Source organism: Syngnathus leptorhynchus, chromosome 18 (genome assembly GCF_054491065.1).
Source record: "Syngnathus leptorhynchus isolate UIUO chromosome 18, UIUO_Slep, whole genome shotgun sequence".
Lineage (NCBI taxonomy): Eukaryota > Metazoa > Chordata > Actinopteri > Syngnathiformes > Syngnathidae > Syngnathus > Syngnathus leptorhynchus.
The window spans coordinates 4,817,988-4,832,955 of record NC_141212.1 but is presented as its reverse complement, the minus strand read 5'-3'; the positions used below and the strand labels follow the sequence as shown (position 1 = coordinate 4,832,955).

At 39.3% G+C, this 14,968-nt stretch overlaps 3 protein-coding genes across 6 annotated transcripts; 2 read left to right on the top strand and 1 right to left on the bottom strand.

The window, feature by feature from the left end:
• Window positions 1–2: 2 nt before the first annotated feature.
• amd1 (adenosylmethionine decarboxylase 1) lies at window positions 3–8,000 on the top strand. Of its 2 annotated transcripts, XR_015068900.1 has the most exons (10): window positions 3–345; window positions 3,292–3,378; window positions 3,941–4,067; window positions 4,179–4,281; window positions 4,702–4,744; window positions 4,881–5,025; window positions 5,347–5,439; window positions 5,501–5,656; window positions 5,732–6,014; window positions 6,670–8,000. XR_015068900.1 is itself a non-coding variant. In XM_085937757.1 (9 exons), exons 1-9 carry the CDS (start codon window positions 233–235, stop codon window positions 5,873–5,875), a joined length of 1,011 nt encoding a protein of 336 aa, XP_085793883.1. In that variant the 5' UTR covers window positions 3–232; the 3' UTR covers window positions 5,876–8,000. The 2 variants fall into 2 exon arrangements, 1 of the variants encoding a protein (XP_085793883.1); XM_085937757.1 differs by having other exon boundaries at window positions 5,732–8,000.
• Window positions 8,001–8,144: 144 nt separating this feature from the next.
• LOC147042545 (uncharacterized) lies at window positions 8,145–10,824 on the bottom strand. Of its 3 annotated transcripts, none has more exons than XM_085937760.1 (6): window positions 10,651–10,774; window positions 9,955–10,058; window positions 9,765–9,851; window positions 9,522–9,611; window positions 9,350–9,433; window positions 8,145–8,470 (listed from the first exon to the last, which is right to left on the bottom strand). In XM_085937760.1, exons 3-6 carry the CDS (start codon window positions 9,846–9,848, stop codon window positions 8,294–8,296), a joined length of 435 nt encoding a protein of 144 aa, XP_085793886.1. In that variant the 5' UTR covers window positions 9,849–9,851; window positions 9,955–10,058; window positions 10,651–10,774; the 3' UTR covers window positions 8,145–8,293. The 3 variants fall into 3 exon arrangements, with proteins under 3 accessions (XP_085793886.1, XP_085793885.1, XP_085793887.1); XM_085937759.1 differs by having other exon boundaries at window positions 8,146–8,470; window positions 10,006–10,058; window positions 10,651–10,824; XM_085937761.1 differs by lacking the exon at window positions 8,145–8,470 and adding an exon at window positions 8,772–8,897 and having other exon boundaries at window positions 10,006–10,058; window positions 10,651–10,824.
• A 965-nt stretch (window positions 10,825–11,789) lies between these two features.
• rpf2 (ribosome production factor 2 homolog) lies at window positions 11,790–14,885 on the top strand. Its single transcript, XM_085937562.1, has 10 exons — window positions 11,790–11,936; window positions 12,248–12,380; window positions 12,585–12,622; window positions 13,001–13,040; window positions 13,138–13,219; window positions 13,488–13,564; window positions 13,747–13,846; window positions 13,931–14,033; window positions 14,136–14,280; window positions 14,525–14,885. The coding sequence occupies exons 1-10, from the start codon at window positions 11,914–11,916 to the stop codon at window positions 14,711–14,713; spliced, it is 930 nt and encodes a 309-aa protein (XP_085793688.1). The 5' UTR covers window positions 11,790–11,913; the 3' UTR covers window positions 14,714–14,885.
• The last annotated feature ends 83 nt before the right edge of the window (window positions 14,886–14,968 follow it).

Sequence of the window (14,968 nt, the reverse complement as noted above, 5' to 3'; positions counted from 1 at the left end):
GCACCTCATAGTCGGCATGTAGAGCTGTACACAGTATGGCCGGCGATATTAGCTAGCACTCGCTAACGGTATTCTCTGAAAAAGGGAAGACGGTAACAGAAGAAAAATCATTTGGCTTGTTTAACGGACTGTACATCTCTAAGTTATAATCTAATTGAATACGAATTTAATAAGATAAAACGTTCTAACCGACGTTTACTTTTAATTTTTTTGGTTGTGCGTCTGTTGTCTCATGATGGAAGATAGTGGTGCACATTTCTTCGAGGGGACCGAGAAACTGTTGGAATTGTGGTTCTCCCGGCAGGATGAGACCAAGGGAACCGGGGACCTGCGCACCATCCCAAGGTTTGTCTCATTGTGGGACTTCTCAATCTGTTGTCTTTACAGAACGTCATCGTAATACTTGCCGATATTTCCTTTTCATAATTTTATTATTCAGGTGCGTAGGGTGTTTTTTTTGTTTTTTTTTTACGCGATCGCCGTTACTTCATTTTAGAAGAGGGGAAACCAAAGGCGGTCACTGGATCCCACGCAATAGTTTACGCCGCCAGTTAAAAATGGCCACCCCTCCTGACTCATTCATTGCTTAGTAGACGTATGGTGACTTAACAGAATTTGATATTGACCAGTTGCTTGTGTATTCACAGTCGGTATGTTAAATCAACCGTGTTGAATTCAAATGTAAAACAGGCTCACTGCTAAATAGTTAAGACTTCCTTTTTTTGTGGTGGTGGTGTGGTAGGGGCGTCATTTACCCGATTATTTTTTGTGGTTTCATCTCCAGTACACAAAAACATCCATCCGTTATGAATAATTATATGAATTCATATCGCCTTCTGTTTTCACTGTGAAGGTCACAATCAAGCGTAGCATCTTATTTGTGCGCACCCGTTTTAGCAGGCCCTTAAATAAACGACACTTATTTTGAATTAATTCAAAGAGTCGACTGTTAAAAAGTAGCCAAGCCAGTTGCATGGTTACGTGATGGTTTTTCTGCGAAAGGAAGAGTCGTATTTGCGTAACTAAACAACTTCATGAAGCTGAAGTCAAAAGCATGTGGTCGGTCGTCACCACCTCGTGTTCCTTTGCTAGCAACCTACCACGCCAGGACGCCGATATACGAATTGCATATACGTATCTGTCACGTTCTGGTGGTTTGTGTAAACCTTGAGCAGAATCCCCTTCACTGCCATGGTTGTTAATTAAACATTGTATTGATCAAGTAATGACCGTAGAATAGTCGACGGGAGTTATAGAAAGGGGCCAACTTCCTCAACGGACCACTTTGAAAAATGTCCCAGTCACGTTTCGAGGCATGAATTTTGCTCCCTCCCAGTGCATTTGATTGGCTCTAAGGGTATTTGTGCAAAAATCTGTTCTCGGCTTCAAAGCAGACAACAACCATCTGATAATGATCTTGAACCGCTCATAAAAATGACAGTGACGATAATGCAAAGGAAATTAAAAAAAAACAGAACTTATTCTTGGCGAATTTGCATTGGTAATTTCGTCAATGGCTTTGTAGAGGCAGCCAGGTTTCAAAAACATCAAAACATTCCCATGCTGACTTGTTGTATCATATGTCAAAGCTGTTTGTGGAACTGCAAGAAGTTAGAAGAGAATCGAAGGTTTGAACATGTTACATGTTACTAAACATGACGCACAGGCTACAAATGCACTTTTCTTGAACCGTATTGCATCCCATAAAGAATTGAGATCAAATCAAATTTCAAAGATTCATACCCAATACGCCTTAACACATTACTAGAGGGCAACCTAAGTTAGTGCCAAACTTTTCATTTATTTCATATTTATGAAATTGAATTTGTTTTCTAAATAACCGAAATTGTGACTTTTTGAAGTTTAGAACAATGTACAGTGACCTATTTTGAGTGAAAATACAAAACAGCCGGCCAGCCAGTCGGTGGATGCCTATTATTACAAGAGGTATTTTTTGTTTATTTTCAATTGCATTAGCGAGTGTATCCTACAACACACCTCATAATGTTTTTAGACAGCACACTGTTGTGTGTTTATTTTCAAATGGTACTTATGTATGTTTGCTTTGTTTGGTGCTTAAGTAAACTAACATTGAACAAGCTTAAACCTCATCACAGAATATCCCATTACTACTTTGCCAGAGTGTCTTCCACAAAATTGTCGTTACCGGTTAGTTAAACTTGTATCGATATATTTTCAAGTGGAGCTTAGTTAGTTTTAGAGATGCATTATTTTCCCGTTCCATCAAAATCGTTAGGCAGTTGCACTCCCTTTCGGCAATTCTCACAGATTGTTGTGTTCATAATCACTGATAACTTTATCTTCCCTCAAAATGTCATCCTATCACAAAATGTAGTCTTTTTTTTTATTTTTATTTATTTTTATCAGTCATCTAGCCTCCTTATGAATGGAGATCTGTTAATTTACCACCAGTGGACCGATTAAAGCCTTGCTGTGTTACTGTGGATCAGGCTGGCTGATTGTCGGCCGGCCAACTTTCAAATAAGTCCACAAGGGCTTTGAATTGTGAGAGTGCACTCACCTTAACACTCCATAACAACTTTCAAAGCCGGTTACATTCACTCTTCCACTAATTTGATCAAGCAGAGGACGATTACACCTTTTGTAAACAAGACTCCTCTTTTTTTAATTATTTCCTTGTTCATCATTTGCTCAGATTTGGTTTGATGTGTAGTTTTATATTAAAAAGACATCCTTTGTCTCGGTAACTCAGCTCTTTGTAGTACTTGGCCATCATTTGCGCTCCTTTCCGGGAGTCCAATCTAAATGCGATCTCGCCGAAGCACCACAAATAGCCTTTGGTGTAGTTTCACACTCGAGTGGGAGTTGACCTCGGTCTCCAATGATGTCCCACTGGTCTGAGGCTATACTCATTTTCTGTAGCGACCATAACTGAAACTTTTTTTTTTTTCTCCCCCACAAGGATTTTTTTTTTCCCCCCATGTGTGTGGGATTTTTTTTTTTTTTTGTGTGTATTTTGATTTCTTACCTTCCCATCCAAGAAATGTCGTTTCTATCAAAAATGTTCAAGGTATTTTTATTCACACCTGCTTTTTACGTGACCATGTGCTCCCATTTTTGGCTGCTCCCCCGGGGTGACCTAAATGACCCTTATCTGCATGACCTTGTAACTTTGCCACGCTCTGCAGCAAGTATCTTATTTCTTCGAGTTATGTTGAGGTTACCTCATCTGGAGAGCGAAGCAATGCTTGGAATGTGAACGATCCGCCATTGCTAAATGTTGCCCATTCTTTTTGTGTTTTCTTTTAGGTTTGAGTGGGACAAACTTTTGGAGAATGTGCACTGTTTGATCATAAGTGTGACAAAGACCGACAAGCAGGAAGCTTATATACTCAGGTGAGATGTGGACCAGTATGTCTGCCGCATTTGGCTATGAATAGAAGGCTTTCCGGGATTAGACTGGTCACCTTTCAGTCACTTGGCATTGCCATTGCTTGCTTGGTGCTTTTGGGTGGCGACTCTTCAGTATCACTGGAAATGCAAATTCTTCACCGAAATTGTTTTAATGACTAAATGCCAATAATTGGTTCATAAAGAGTGATTAGGTGAAAATGTGATTTAAAAATAATCTATTAATCGATTTTAAAAAATGGAGTGGGGAAATGGAGAGGTTCATCTGTTCCCCCAAAAATTATAAATACCACGGGAATGTCCAGCCATCATCATGCTGCTCAAGAAGGAGCTGGATTCTGACAAAAGTAAAATTGAGGCTTAATGAGGCTGGTGCAATTAAAAAAATTAAATGTTAACACAACAAAAGAAGGTGGAAATACTAAAGCATCATCCAGAAGATTAAATCTTTGGGTGTCACTGAGTCTTCCAAATGAACAGTGTCTCTGTGTTGGCGAGGTAATTGAATCGTCCTTTGTCTTTTTTTTCCCCCCCTCCCTCCATTCAGTGAGAGTAGCATGTTTGTCTCCAAGAGACGTTTCATTTTGAAAACATGTGGAACCACCCTCTTACTGCAAGCACTGGTGCCTCTGCTGGAACTCGCCAGGGAGTACTGCGGGTTTGATGCCATCGAGGTGAGCCACATCCTTCTTAATATCATTTATATATATATATTTTTTTTTCTTTGCCAGCTTTTTGGGGGTTTTTTTCTTGCTCACGCCCAACTTGCTTATCCGGTTTTGCAGAACTTCTTCTACTCCCGCAAGAATTTTATGAAACCAACCCATCAAGAGTTTCCTCATCGCAACTTCCAAGAGGAAGTAGACTTTCTCGGCCAGATTTTCCCAAGTACGTAACCAAAAGTATTCGCCGCTCTTGTCTTTATCTGTAAGGATAACTGTAAAAAAATATATATATATATTTGTGCATTATCCAGTCAGCAATGAAAATAAATAAATTTGCAAGAGCTTTGAATCCCGGTACGCTCCTATTTTTTCTGTCTCGGCGCCACACCTACTTTTAATTCCATATTTGTGGCCCATGTCCAATGCTGCCACAAAATTTCATGGCGGATGTGTTAAGCATCATGGAAACCACTTATTATATTTATGAAGAAGTGGAGACATCCCTGTTTACGCCAAGGGCTTTAACCACTTGAAACCCGCAGACGATTATACCTTGAAGCATATCTAATTATTTTAACCGTTAATATTTAACCCAGTGGGTATTTGTTGCTAAAAGAGAAATATTTCTTTTGACTTCCTTCAGATGGTGCAGCCTACTGTATGGGACGTTTGAACGCTGACTGCTGGTAAGAACTTTCTTCACATCATTATAGTATTGTCAACCAGCTTGTGTTTTGCTAAATAAAAAAAATAAAAAAATGACTGGCATAAAATAAAGTATCATGTCGAAATCTCACCAGTTCCCATTTTGTTGTTAACCAGGTATCTGTTTACTCTGGACTTGCCAGAGTACTGGGAGAACAAGTATGCGGATCAGACACTGGAAGTTCTGATGAGTGACCTTGATCCAGCTATTATGGACCAGTTCTATATGAAAGATGGTGTTTCTGCAAGTGAAGTCACTCGTGTAAGGCAAATGTTGAAAATAGAACCTTATTCTAGCAAAGCTGTTCAATTATACAAAGTGTATTTATGGTTTATCAGTTTTACTGTAAACTTAGACAGCCTAAAGTTTGAGTAGTCTTGAAAGTACGTTGTGGAAAGTCTTCCATTCCATCGGACAGTGTACATATTTAAAACCAAAAAATAAAAATCGAGTAAGCAATGTAACCTCATTAATTGTTACACAAGTCACTTAATACAGTTTTGGCGTAATGACCACATTTAGATGTTTCACAAAACACAATAGTTATTTGATGCCAAGTTTTTGTTTTGTTTTCTATTCCAGATGAGTGGAATTTGTGACCTGATCCCAGGTTCTGTGATAGATGCTACAATGTTCAACCCGTGTGGATACTCAATGAACGGAATGAAGACTGATGTAAGTATTTCTTGGTGTTTCTATTGTGACTGCTTTTCTCTAATGGCTTCTCTTTTTGCAGGGGACCTACTGGACCATTCACATCACCCCAGAGCCAGATTTCTCCTACGTTAGCTTCGAGACAAACCTCTCCCAGACATCTTACGATGACCTTGTCCGGAAGGTGGTGGAAGTTTTCAAGCCGGGCAAATTTGTGACGACACTGTTTGTCAATCAGGTATGTATTTCGTGCTCCGGCTTCCGTCGGACGATTTCTAATCAGTCTAACTCGAACTCTCTTCTCCCACTGCAGAGTTCGAAATGTCGCAGCGTCTTTTCTTCTGCCCAAAAACTCGACGGTTTTAAGCGTCTCGACCGCCAGCTGGCTCAGTTCAACGATTACAATTTTGTGTTCACAAGCTATATCAAGAACTGCCAGAAGAATCAGAAGAGCTGAGGGTGGGAGATGAAGAGGAGGCGGAAAAAAGTTGGCCGCTCGGAGTTTCTTCCCGGTGGCCACCTTCCAATAGAAATCTTGCGGTCCTCAGCCTGCCTTCTTCCTCCCGCCCTCGTCTCCCTCGATGAAGCTCACAGGGGTAAAGGCGAGCCCCGTTTAACCTCCAATACGAGTTGTTTGCATTGTTGTAGCTGTGACGTAGACCTCTTGCATGAAAGTTCTTTTATCTGTTTCCATATGCTAGCACACTCTTGGTGTGGTCTTGAAGTGCATGTAGAGGAATTAAACGCGCTCCATTTGAGGCTTTCCACCTGTGACCAGTCTCACCTGCAGGTCTCCTCCCTCATCCCACACAGACAGGGCTTCCGGCCACATTAAAACCACGCCCCTGACATGCTCAGATTAATTTTATTTCATTCACAATTGGTGAGGATCATTCATAAAGGAGTGCACTTTAGAGTCTTTGGTGTTTTGTTTTTTTTAACCCAGGGTTTGAAATTGAAAGCTGGCCTTTTTGTCTCTATGAATGTATACGATGTTTTGCCAAGCCTTGCCAATTTTCTTTCTTCCTTTTGGAATTAACTTCTCATATTTCCTGTCTTCCAATTTTAAATTGTGTACAAACGACAAAATTGCAGCTTTAAACTCAAGGCCAGTGAAGGGAATCCACATAATTCAAGACCTTTATTAGCACACTTTGTAACTCACTATATATATATATTATGATTTTTTTTGACCATGCTACATCTACAGGAATCCTCTAGCTTCCTGTTCTCTTCATTTCACATTCACAGGGAAAAAGGAATGTAGTCCAGCCTGTGTAAAGCACGCTGACGCCATCTCGTCCACCCCATCTTTCGAATGTACACGACGTTTTCTCTAGAGAAAAGCCTGGTCCACTTTTGAGCTGAATGTATGACTTCAAGCGTGCGCCGACTGACTCCGCCCCCACTCTTCTGCACATAGCTCACAATGCCCTCTACCGACTGTCTATTGTCCCATTCCCTAGCAGACCAGATGTGTCAAATACCCCCCCCCCCCCCCCCCCCCCCCCCCCCTGGGAGGTGCGCTGGCTGGGACATAATGAATCAGAAACTTTTTGCTTGCCCAGCAAAGCATTTTTTCCCCTTTAACAATATCCATCCCCTCTTTCTCTTTCCGCCCCATACAAAAAAAATGTGTAAGCGTACAATCGAGGCCCACCAGTCTGAGCATGCCAGGGTCATCCCGGATCATTCCACATCCAACCACTGCACCATCTGCCATTTTATGTCATTACTACTGCCCAGACATTTTTTTTTTCCTGCTGTCAAATGGGCTTCCTCACTATTCTTTGTTTGCATCAATGCCCTTTTGTAAACTTTGGGCTCATGGATGGTGGGTGAGGGGTGCATGCATGCAGTGCTATATTGCTAGACCGTGTCGTAAAGCGTCGTCTGTATTTGCCCTCGTTTTGCTAGCTTGAAGCTTATTTAAAGCTGCACCCCCCCACACCCCCCAAGTCTTCCTTGTGCTCTGTGCAGCTGGTCATGTTTTTACTTCTAACCACCTGCTACAGAAGCTTTTTTTTTTTTTTTTTAAAGAATAAAAATTACGCGGCTGCAGGGGAAAGTTTAACCTGCATCACTTGTATCACCCAATTATCTGTAATCTGGTATTTGGAACAGTTTTCCTAGATAGTATACTATGGCCTTTTGGAGTGGTTTCAGTATTTCCTCGAGGACCAACATCTGTACTTAAACTTCCTCAGCTTGGCAGCCTACATGCATACCAGCACTGTTCAATGCTCACATGGATCATTGGATTGTTAGCTACTAATAACTCGCTCGTTTCTTGCGGTGGACCAATTTTCTTTTCTTTCTTTTTTTTCTCTGCCAATGTCAAACTAGGTTTGGAGCAGCTTTGTTTTCAAAGTAATAATTCCACACTTTTCCACCAATACCTTCCCTTTGTGAATCTTCCAGTTCAAACTCCTGAAAAGCCTTCGCTTGGGAAGTGGGAGTGCTGTTATGATGGGTGGAGAAACTTTGCTGTTCTAATTCTCTTTTGTGATTTGGATGGTCAAGATGTGCTAAAATCTATGTGTTAGGAGCTTAATGGTAAAATAAAAATACTCATCTGTGTAGTGTGTTTTGGTTTTTTTGTTGAATTAGGATCTTGCCAGGTTCTGTTTCCAGTGGCTGTGGAATAGCCAGAAGATAATCAAATATTGAGAATATACATTGTACTTGAGGATTTTGTTCCAAACGTTCAGATCAGACAAGTTTATAAACCAGTCACTGAATTGTTTTTATTGCAGTCTGAACTTTATTACTGATATACTGAAAATAGCTGGAAAATCAAATAACATGCACAAATTAAAGCCCATTGCTATATACTGAAAATACCAAATAACTTGCACAAAGTAAAGCAGTTTGATTATGTCCCCAAAAAAATGGTGACCATCAAAAAAAATTTGAAGTAAACGATGTCGCCCCCTACCGCCAATTTTGTGATAGAATAATAATTCCCTTTGTTGTAGTCATATGGGTAAAACAAACCGTAGGAGCTGTTGAAGTTCACAGCGAATGTCCTAGAAATTTGCTGGATGTGAATCTGTGAAACAACAGTACGGTGAATAGTGCTCGTCAATACATTTTCTTTCCATCCATTTGGTAGAACACAATTACAGAGTAATTTATATTATTGTGAAATCGTAGCCGGGTTTGTAGGGTAGGGAAACTTTAGGAAATACTTGTCCCTTGTACGTCCACGTTTCAGCCATATTGGCAGTTACCACGGCGGTTTCTTTTGTCATTTTGAATATCAGGCTTAACACAATACTGTCAACACGGTAATAAAAAGGATCTCTTGCGTGTTGGACGAAAAGTTCGATAGTAACCCTGGAACACGCACACAAAAGGGTGTTATGTTTATTATACACACACACACAGAAAAAGGTGAGCCGATTGAAACTGCAGCCATTATGGGAAAAGTGGCTTATTACTTAGTCTGACTGGCTCGTAGGTCGAGTTTGATGCCCCTATAGATAGAATGGTCTGTCAGTTTGATGTTTTGCTACAAAAAAGAACAAGTTAGTCGACACATTTTGGATGCATCTCAAAACCTACACACGAGGTGTTTGGCCATGTTGATCTTCCATTCCTGAAGTGTCGATATGGGCCTAATGTTCAAACATTTATTTTTGACATAAGCCAATCAATTTATTCACATTTTAATGAATAATATTTGTACTAAATAACCAATTAACCACCCAGAAAGAATTTACACTTCTACCATATTACTGCTCACTTTTTTTTTTTCCCCAGCTGCAAAACGAAAGCATTTCACATTTCATACCAAAAATCAACTGGAAAACCATCATATTTAACTTTGACTAAATAACCTAAAATACAATCGACAATCAACCACCCAGAGAGAAATTACACTTTGTGGTACATCTTCAACTCAGTCAAAAGGATTGGGCTTTCCCACCTTACGCTTTTCTTTGGGCTTCACTGAGACTGAGGTCACGTTGATCTTTGGTTTCTTGGTGGTCAGTGTGGTGTTGGGCAGATTCTGCAAAAGAAAAGAACATCTCAACTACAGAGGCAATTCCCATTTCTTGGTACATCTTGAATTAGTCAATAGGATTGGCCTTTCGCACTTGCTGCTGTCCTTTCACCGTGGGCTTCACAGAGACTGAGGTCACGTTGATCTTTGGTTTCTTGGTGGTCAGTGAAGTTTTGAGTGGCTTCTGCAAATCAAAAGTACATTTTTTTTATTTCTTTTTGACCAATGACTAACCTACCAAAAAATAAACCATCATTCAAGTCATTATAATTAGGAATAGTCTTACTTTGGCTAAAGATTCTAAAAACCAAATCAGTCAAGGATTGGCTGTTTGCACCTTTTTTCCTTGCACTGTGGGCTTCACCGAGACTGAGCTCACGTTCTTCAAAGTTTCCCTATTGATCAGTTGAATTTTGATCATCTCCTGCAAAACAAAAGCATATATCACATCTGGTTTTCGCATGAATGTTGGAATGAGTAATCCAATTACTCGTATGAATTTCAAATATTGAGACGATGACTATTACGATTCAATCCTGGGTCCATCTTAATCACACAAGAGGATTGGTCTTTCGCACCTTCTGCTCTCCTTCCAACGTGGGCATCACCGTGCCTGAGTTCGTCTTCATCTCTGGTTAAGGAAGGAAGGATGGAAAGGAGGACGTATGGGAGAAATGGAGAAATAATGAAAATAAAGAAGAAATGGGATAAGATTCTAAAGAAAAACATCCAACTTTTTGATTCATAAAGAAAGGACCTTCGAGACAATGATGTGGTCTTGGCTGCTGTTCATTTTATTCTCACTTTAAAATACATTCATTCTGAGAAAAAAAAGTTACAATCCTGTCAACCTTTTTTGCCACACTGTCCCTAATCTCGTGTAACATTTTCAAAATCCTATTTCATATGTATAACGTTTCAATTGTATCATTACCATCAGTATATCTACATAAATAAAAACTATACATTTATTCAAGTTTAAATATCGTGATTTTAATTCCTTAATTTCCATTCGACGTGTTTATAAAATTGTCATTTAATTGGTTTACGATCCAATATTTATTTCGCTTTTTCTGCCTTCTGCTGTTATATTTCAAAATTGCTTTCAGTGGCATGGAGTAGTTCATATTATGATTGTCGGTGACAAAGGTAATTTAACACAACTTTATGAACAAAGTAAACTTTAGATAATAAAAGTCACGTTCATCCACACTTTAGCTCACCATAAATCACCCATCCGGCAATTATGAGCACAATTGTGCCCACGGCAAATCCAATGGGCTTCATCTTCAACCCGAAAGTTGCAAACGGGACCGTACGGAGTTCGAACCACACTTATGCGGACAAGAGTGAAAAACTGACGCTCAACAACTTGCACAAGGTTAAACCCGAACGAGATACTCGTCACATACTCGAAACGTCCACGCAAAGAACACTTGTTGATTCTTTTGCGCAATCATAAAGTGGCCTTTGCCAGCCAAGATTTCTCTTTATTGGCTCTCATCTCTATTTAGAACTTTCATAACAAAAGACATGTTACAGTATATAACGTAGTAAGTTCAGACATTATTTTGATTTGACAAAAACACTGATTTAAATTTTTTTAGATAAACTCTCATCACCTTGTATGATGCAGTATTACCTTTATTATCTCTTTCTATGATTATTATTATTAGTAGTATTCAATTCCCTCTTTTCTTTCCTTTGTTTTGAAAACTGTTGTACTGTGTTTTTATTAATGGTGATGCATCGAATTGTTGGATCAAAAATAACCCAATTATGGATCAAAAAGGAAGTGAACGCCGTTCATTTGATCATTTTTATACAAATCTCTGTTATTAATAAAACAATCACATTTCTAAGTCTTGTGAAATTAAATGTTGGTTGAATTGACCCATACATAGTGTACCCTGAATTTGAACTTAGTGTTCAGTCATTCATGATGCATGATGCATTGCAGAAAAGAAAAACAAGAAAGAACCAAAGAGCACATATAATCCTGCAACACGGGTCACAAACATGTTTTGTAACAAGGACATGTGATGTTTCAAAGTTTTGGCGACTGGTGTCAATAGGCCTGGAAGATTATGTAAAAAATAATAATATTGTTTTGGGATTAGAATTACGAGAAATAAAACAATTATTCTCTCATTATTATTCTGTTCAAATTTTAGTATTTGTCATTGCATCCTTGACATTTGATGAAAATCCCAAAATATTTGACTATCCCTGCATTGTCCAATAGTTGCCACAAGACGGCGACACTCTGTTTTAAGCACCATTTAACAACCTCGATGTCCCTACAAAAAACTCGTGTTGTCTTGCATTATCCAACAGTTGCCACTAGACGGCGACACTCTGTTTTAAGCACCATTTAACAACCTCGATGTCCCCACAAAAAAATCGTGTTGTCTTCCGGCTCATTTCTAGCGCGTGGGTAATCGACAACGTGAAGCTTTATCAAGAACTCTAAAAACTACACAACAATGGCACAGTCCGACGGTATAATGTAAGTTTTCTGACGCGAAATACAGCATAAAACTTTATTCAATGTGTAATTTACTGGTGCGTATTTTTGCACGTTAAATCAAAGTTTCAACCGACCTGCAAAGTAAATAGCAAACGAGTCGTTTTATAGTAATATTTGTATTATAACAACAAACACAGTGTCACGGAAGTTACTTCAATCAAACATAATTTTCCTCTACAAATGATCCTTAAAGCCAGGTGGCCTTTAAATCTCTTGGTGCTATGTGAACGTAAAGATTTTCTGCAAACATGTCAGTACTTTTATAACTGTACTATGGATTTGTCCCTCAGAAAACCCAAGACCAAGCGCTCCAAGCGCTTCCTGGAGAGTAGAGCACCCAAACTGGCCGAGAAGGAAAAGAGTACCATGATTATGAAAGGGGGGAATGCCAATCAAAATGTAACCCAGGCCCTGAAGGATATCGTAAGTCAACTGATGCTACCCAATCAAAAAGATAATGATAATCGATGTAGTGAAATGGTCAGTCATCATGTCCACCACGACTGTAAATGTTTTTGTTCGGAATTTGATGATTCCTTCAAATGTGTATGTTTCAAAGTGCACTGTGGGAGAACCAAGTTTGAAAATGTAGGGATTTAGTCACACCCTTTTATTTTTCTCTTCCAGTATTCTCTTAAAAAGCCCAATGCTGTTCTATACAAAAAGTAAGTGTCTTTTTTTCCCCCACCACATGATACCTCCTCATAACCCCATCAACAATCTTGAGTCTCCTTTTTTAATTTACATGACTTGTTGTAGTACTAAGACTGACCTGTAGGGCGGCGGTCGAGTGCCACAGAGCATCCAAACTGCTGAAAAAGAAACAAAACAAATGCATGTATTAAAACTAATGAGTACTGTATTTTGTTCTATTTTTTTTCTATACGCACACCATATCACAGGCAATTGGTTTTCCAGAAACCCGAAAATTGCATTTTTGTTGACTTCAATCCGACGGGTGAAATGGTCAAATTTTGCCTGATTATCTTTATGTGTGAACCCTACTTTATCTGCTGTGGATAAAATCAGGATTTTCTTTTCAGGAAGAACATCACAAGGCCGTTTGAGGACTCAACGTCACTGGTTCGTTAAGATGAAGCTCGTATTGTTACTGTCGGTAAATGTTATGGAATATTATCACCTATGAATTTACCCTTTTTTTTTTCTTTTCTTTTTTTAGGAGTTTTTCTCCAAAAAGTCAGATTGCTCTCTGTTTTTGTTTGGTTCCCACAACAAGAAACGACCCAACAACCTCATATTTGGTAAACATTTCTCATTTCTGGGTTCCTAGACTAATATTCATTCTGTTTGGGTGTTGGATGTTATCAAGGTAACAACGTCCCTGCTGTCACCGTAATGGAAAATATGATGTATTTTCTATGTTCTGTATTCATTGTAGTCTCGTACGCAAATGTGAAAATTCTAATTGAGTACAGTTATAAAATATTTGTACTCACTTATACTTTACAAGACTGTCATTTAGAATGCCGTATAAATTATTTTGCGTGTCTTCTCTGCTTTTATTTGCAGGCCGTTTATTTGACTTTCACGTGTTGGATATGATTGAACTGGGAATCGAGAAGTACGTCTCCCTGAGTGAGATTAAGGTATTTAATACTACATCTGCTTTTCAGTTCATAATCATTTTGCTTGTGGGTTTTATAAAATCCTATTTTAGGAATGACAGACCACCCACTGTATTAAGATTAAAAAATATGTTTTCTTACTGAAACACAATGGATGTTGGACATTAGATTTATCCTTTCGTTTTCTTCTTGTTTTTTTGCAGATGAGTAAATGTCCCGAGGGGACCAAACCAATGCTTGTGTTTGCCGGCGAGGCTTTTGATATGAACAACGAGTACAAACGTCTTAAGAGTCTGCTCATTGGTACGTGCGCATCATGCCGCACAATATTAGATTGACTGGAAAATGATGTATGTTTTGTTGATGGCGTCTGCTTTTCTTCTCCAGACTTCTTCAGGGGTCCTTCGGTGTCTGGCGTGCGATTGGCAGGCTTAGAACACGTTCTGCACTTCAGTGCTGTGGATGATAAAATATTCATGCGTAGTTACAGGTGACAGCCATTTTCAGGGCAAATCTTAATTTTGGTCATATTTAAGGCTCCAGTGGGAGTTTTGCATTGTATCCACCCTTTAAAAGCTGACTGCCTTTTCAGGTCTTTGTTGAAAAAGTCGGGATGTAGGACACCGCGTATTGAGCTGGAGGAGATCGGCCCGTCGTTTGACTTTGTTTTAAGAAGAACACACCTCGCTTCTGATGACTTGTACAAGTTATCACACAAGCAGTCCAAGGCTCTAAAGGTAAATTTAGGGGCTGTTTGGTTATCTCAAAGGAATCACATTCTTCTTACTGTTACTGTTAATTGCTACACACACCAAAAAGTCAAAATGTCTATTCTTTGTATATTGCAATTTCAAAAAATCATAAAAAGGCTCGTGAAATCATGCACGATATGTTCAGCTACCACTTGGCCTGAATCGTTTTGAGTAACTCGAAATCTGTTTGACACGAAGCCACGAAAATTCATTTCTTCCTCTGTGACAGCCCAAGAAGAAGAAGAATATTTCCCACGATGCTTTTGGCACCAAATTTGGCCGGGTGCACATGCAGAAGCAAGATCTTTCCAAGCTTCAGACGAGGAAGATGAAAGGTCTGCGGAAAAGGAAGGGGGAGGTGGTCGATGGTGGGGGAGAGGATGAAGTATCTACCAAAGTGGCAAAAGTGCAAAGTTGAGATCTGAGACTCAAGTCATCACATCTGCAAAACTGGACAGTTTTCTTCATCTTGATCCTCATCATCATCTTTTACTGGCTCCAGGGAGTCCACCTGATTTCCAGGCCAAGCAATTGTGACAGTGCTGGAGAGTCGTATACAGTATTTGAAAAATAAAAAGTGTACAAATGTGTTTCATCAACTTGGAACTTTTTTTTTTTTTTGTCTGATTATGAAACGACATGATTTGTACAAAATAAAATAGTACACCACAAA

Bases quoted from the DNA above. Each gene is read 5' to 3' on its own strand.
- amd1 (XM_085937757.1), top strand. From the start codon at position 233: ATGATGGAAGATAGTGGTGCACATTTCTTCGAGGGGACCGAGAAACTG. The intron at 3,379-3,940 runs GTGAGATGTGGA...CCCTCCATTCAG, and splicing joins CAGGAAGCTTATATACTCAG to TGAGAGTAGCATGTTTGTCT. The intron at 4,745-4,880 runs GTAAGAACTTTC...GTTGTTAACCAG, and splicing joins CGTTTGAACGCTGACTGCTG to GTATCTGTTTACTCTGGACT.
- LOC147042545 (XM_085937759.1), bottom strand. From the start codon at position 10,714: ATGAAGCCCATTGGATTTGCCGTGGGCACAATTGTGCTCATAATTGCC. The intron at 9,612-9,764 runs GTGCAAACAGCC...TTTGATTTGCAG, and splicing joins CCACAGTGCAAGGAAAAAAG to AAGCCACTCAAAACTTCACT. The intron at 8,471-9,349 runs GTGGGAAAGCCC...GTTGTTTCACAG, and splicing joins AGCCCAAAGAAAAGCGTAAG to ATTCACATCCAGCAAATTTC.
- rpf2 (XM_085937562.1), top strand. From the start codon at position 11,914: ATGGCACAGTCCGACGGTATAAT. The intron at 11,937-12,247 runs GTAAGTTTTCTG...TTTGTCCCTCAG, and splicing joins GCACAGTCCGACGGTATAAT to AAAACCCAAGACCAAGCGCT. The intron at 12,623-13,000 runs GTAAGTGTCTTT...TTTTCTTTTCAG, and splicing joins AATGCTGTTCTATACAAAAA to GAAGAACATCACAAGGCCGT.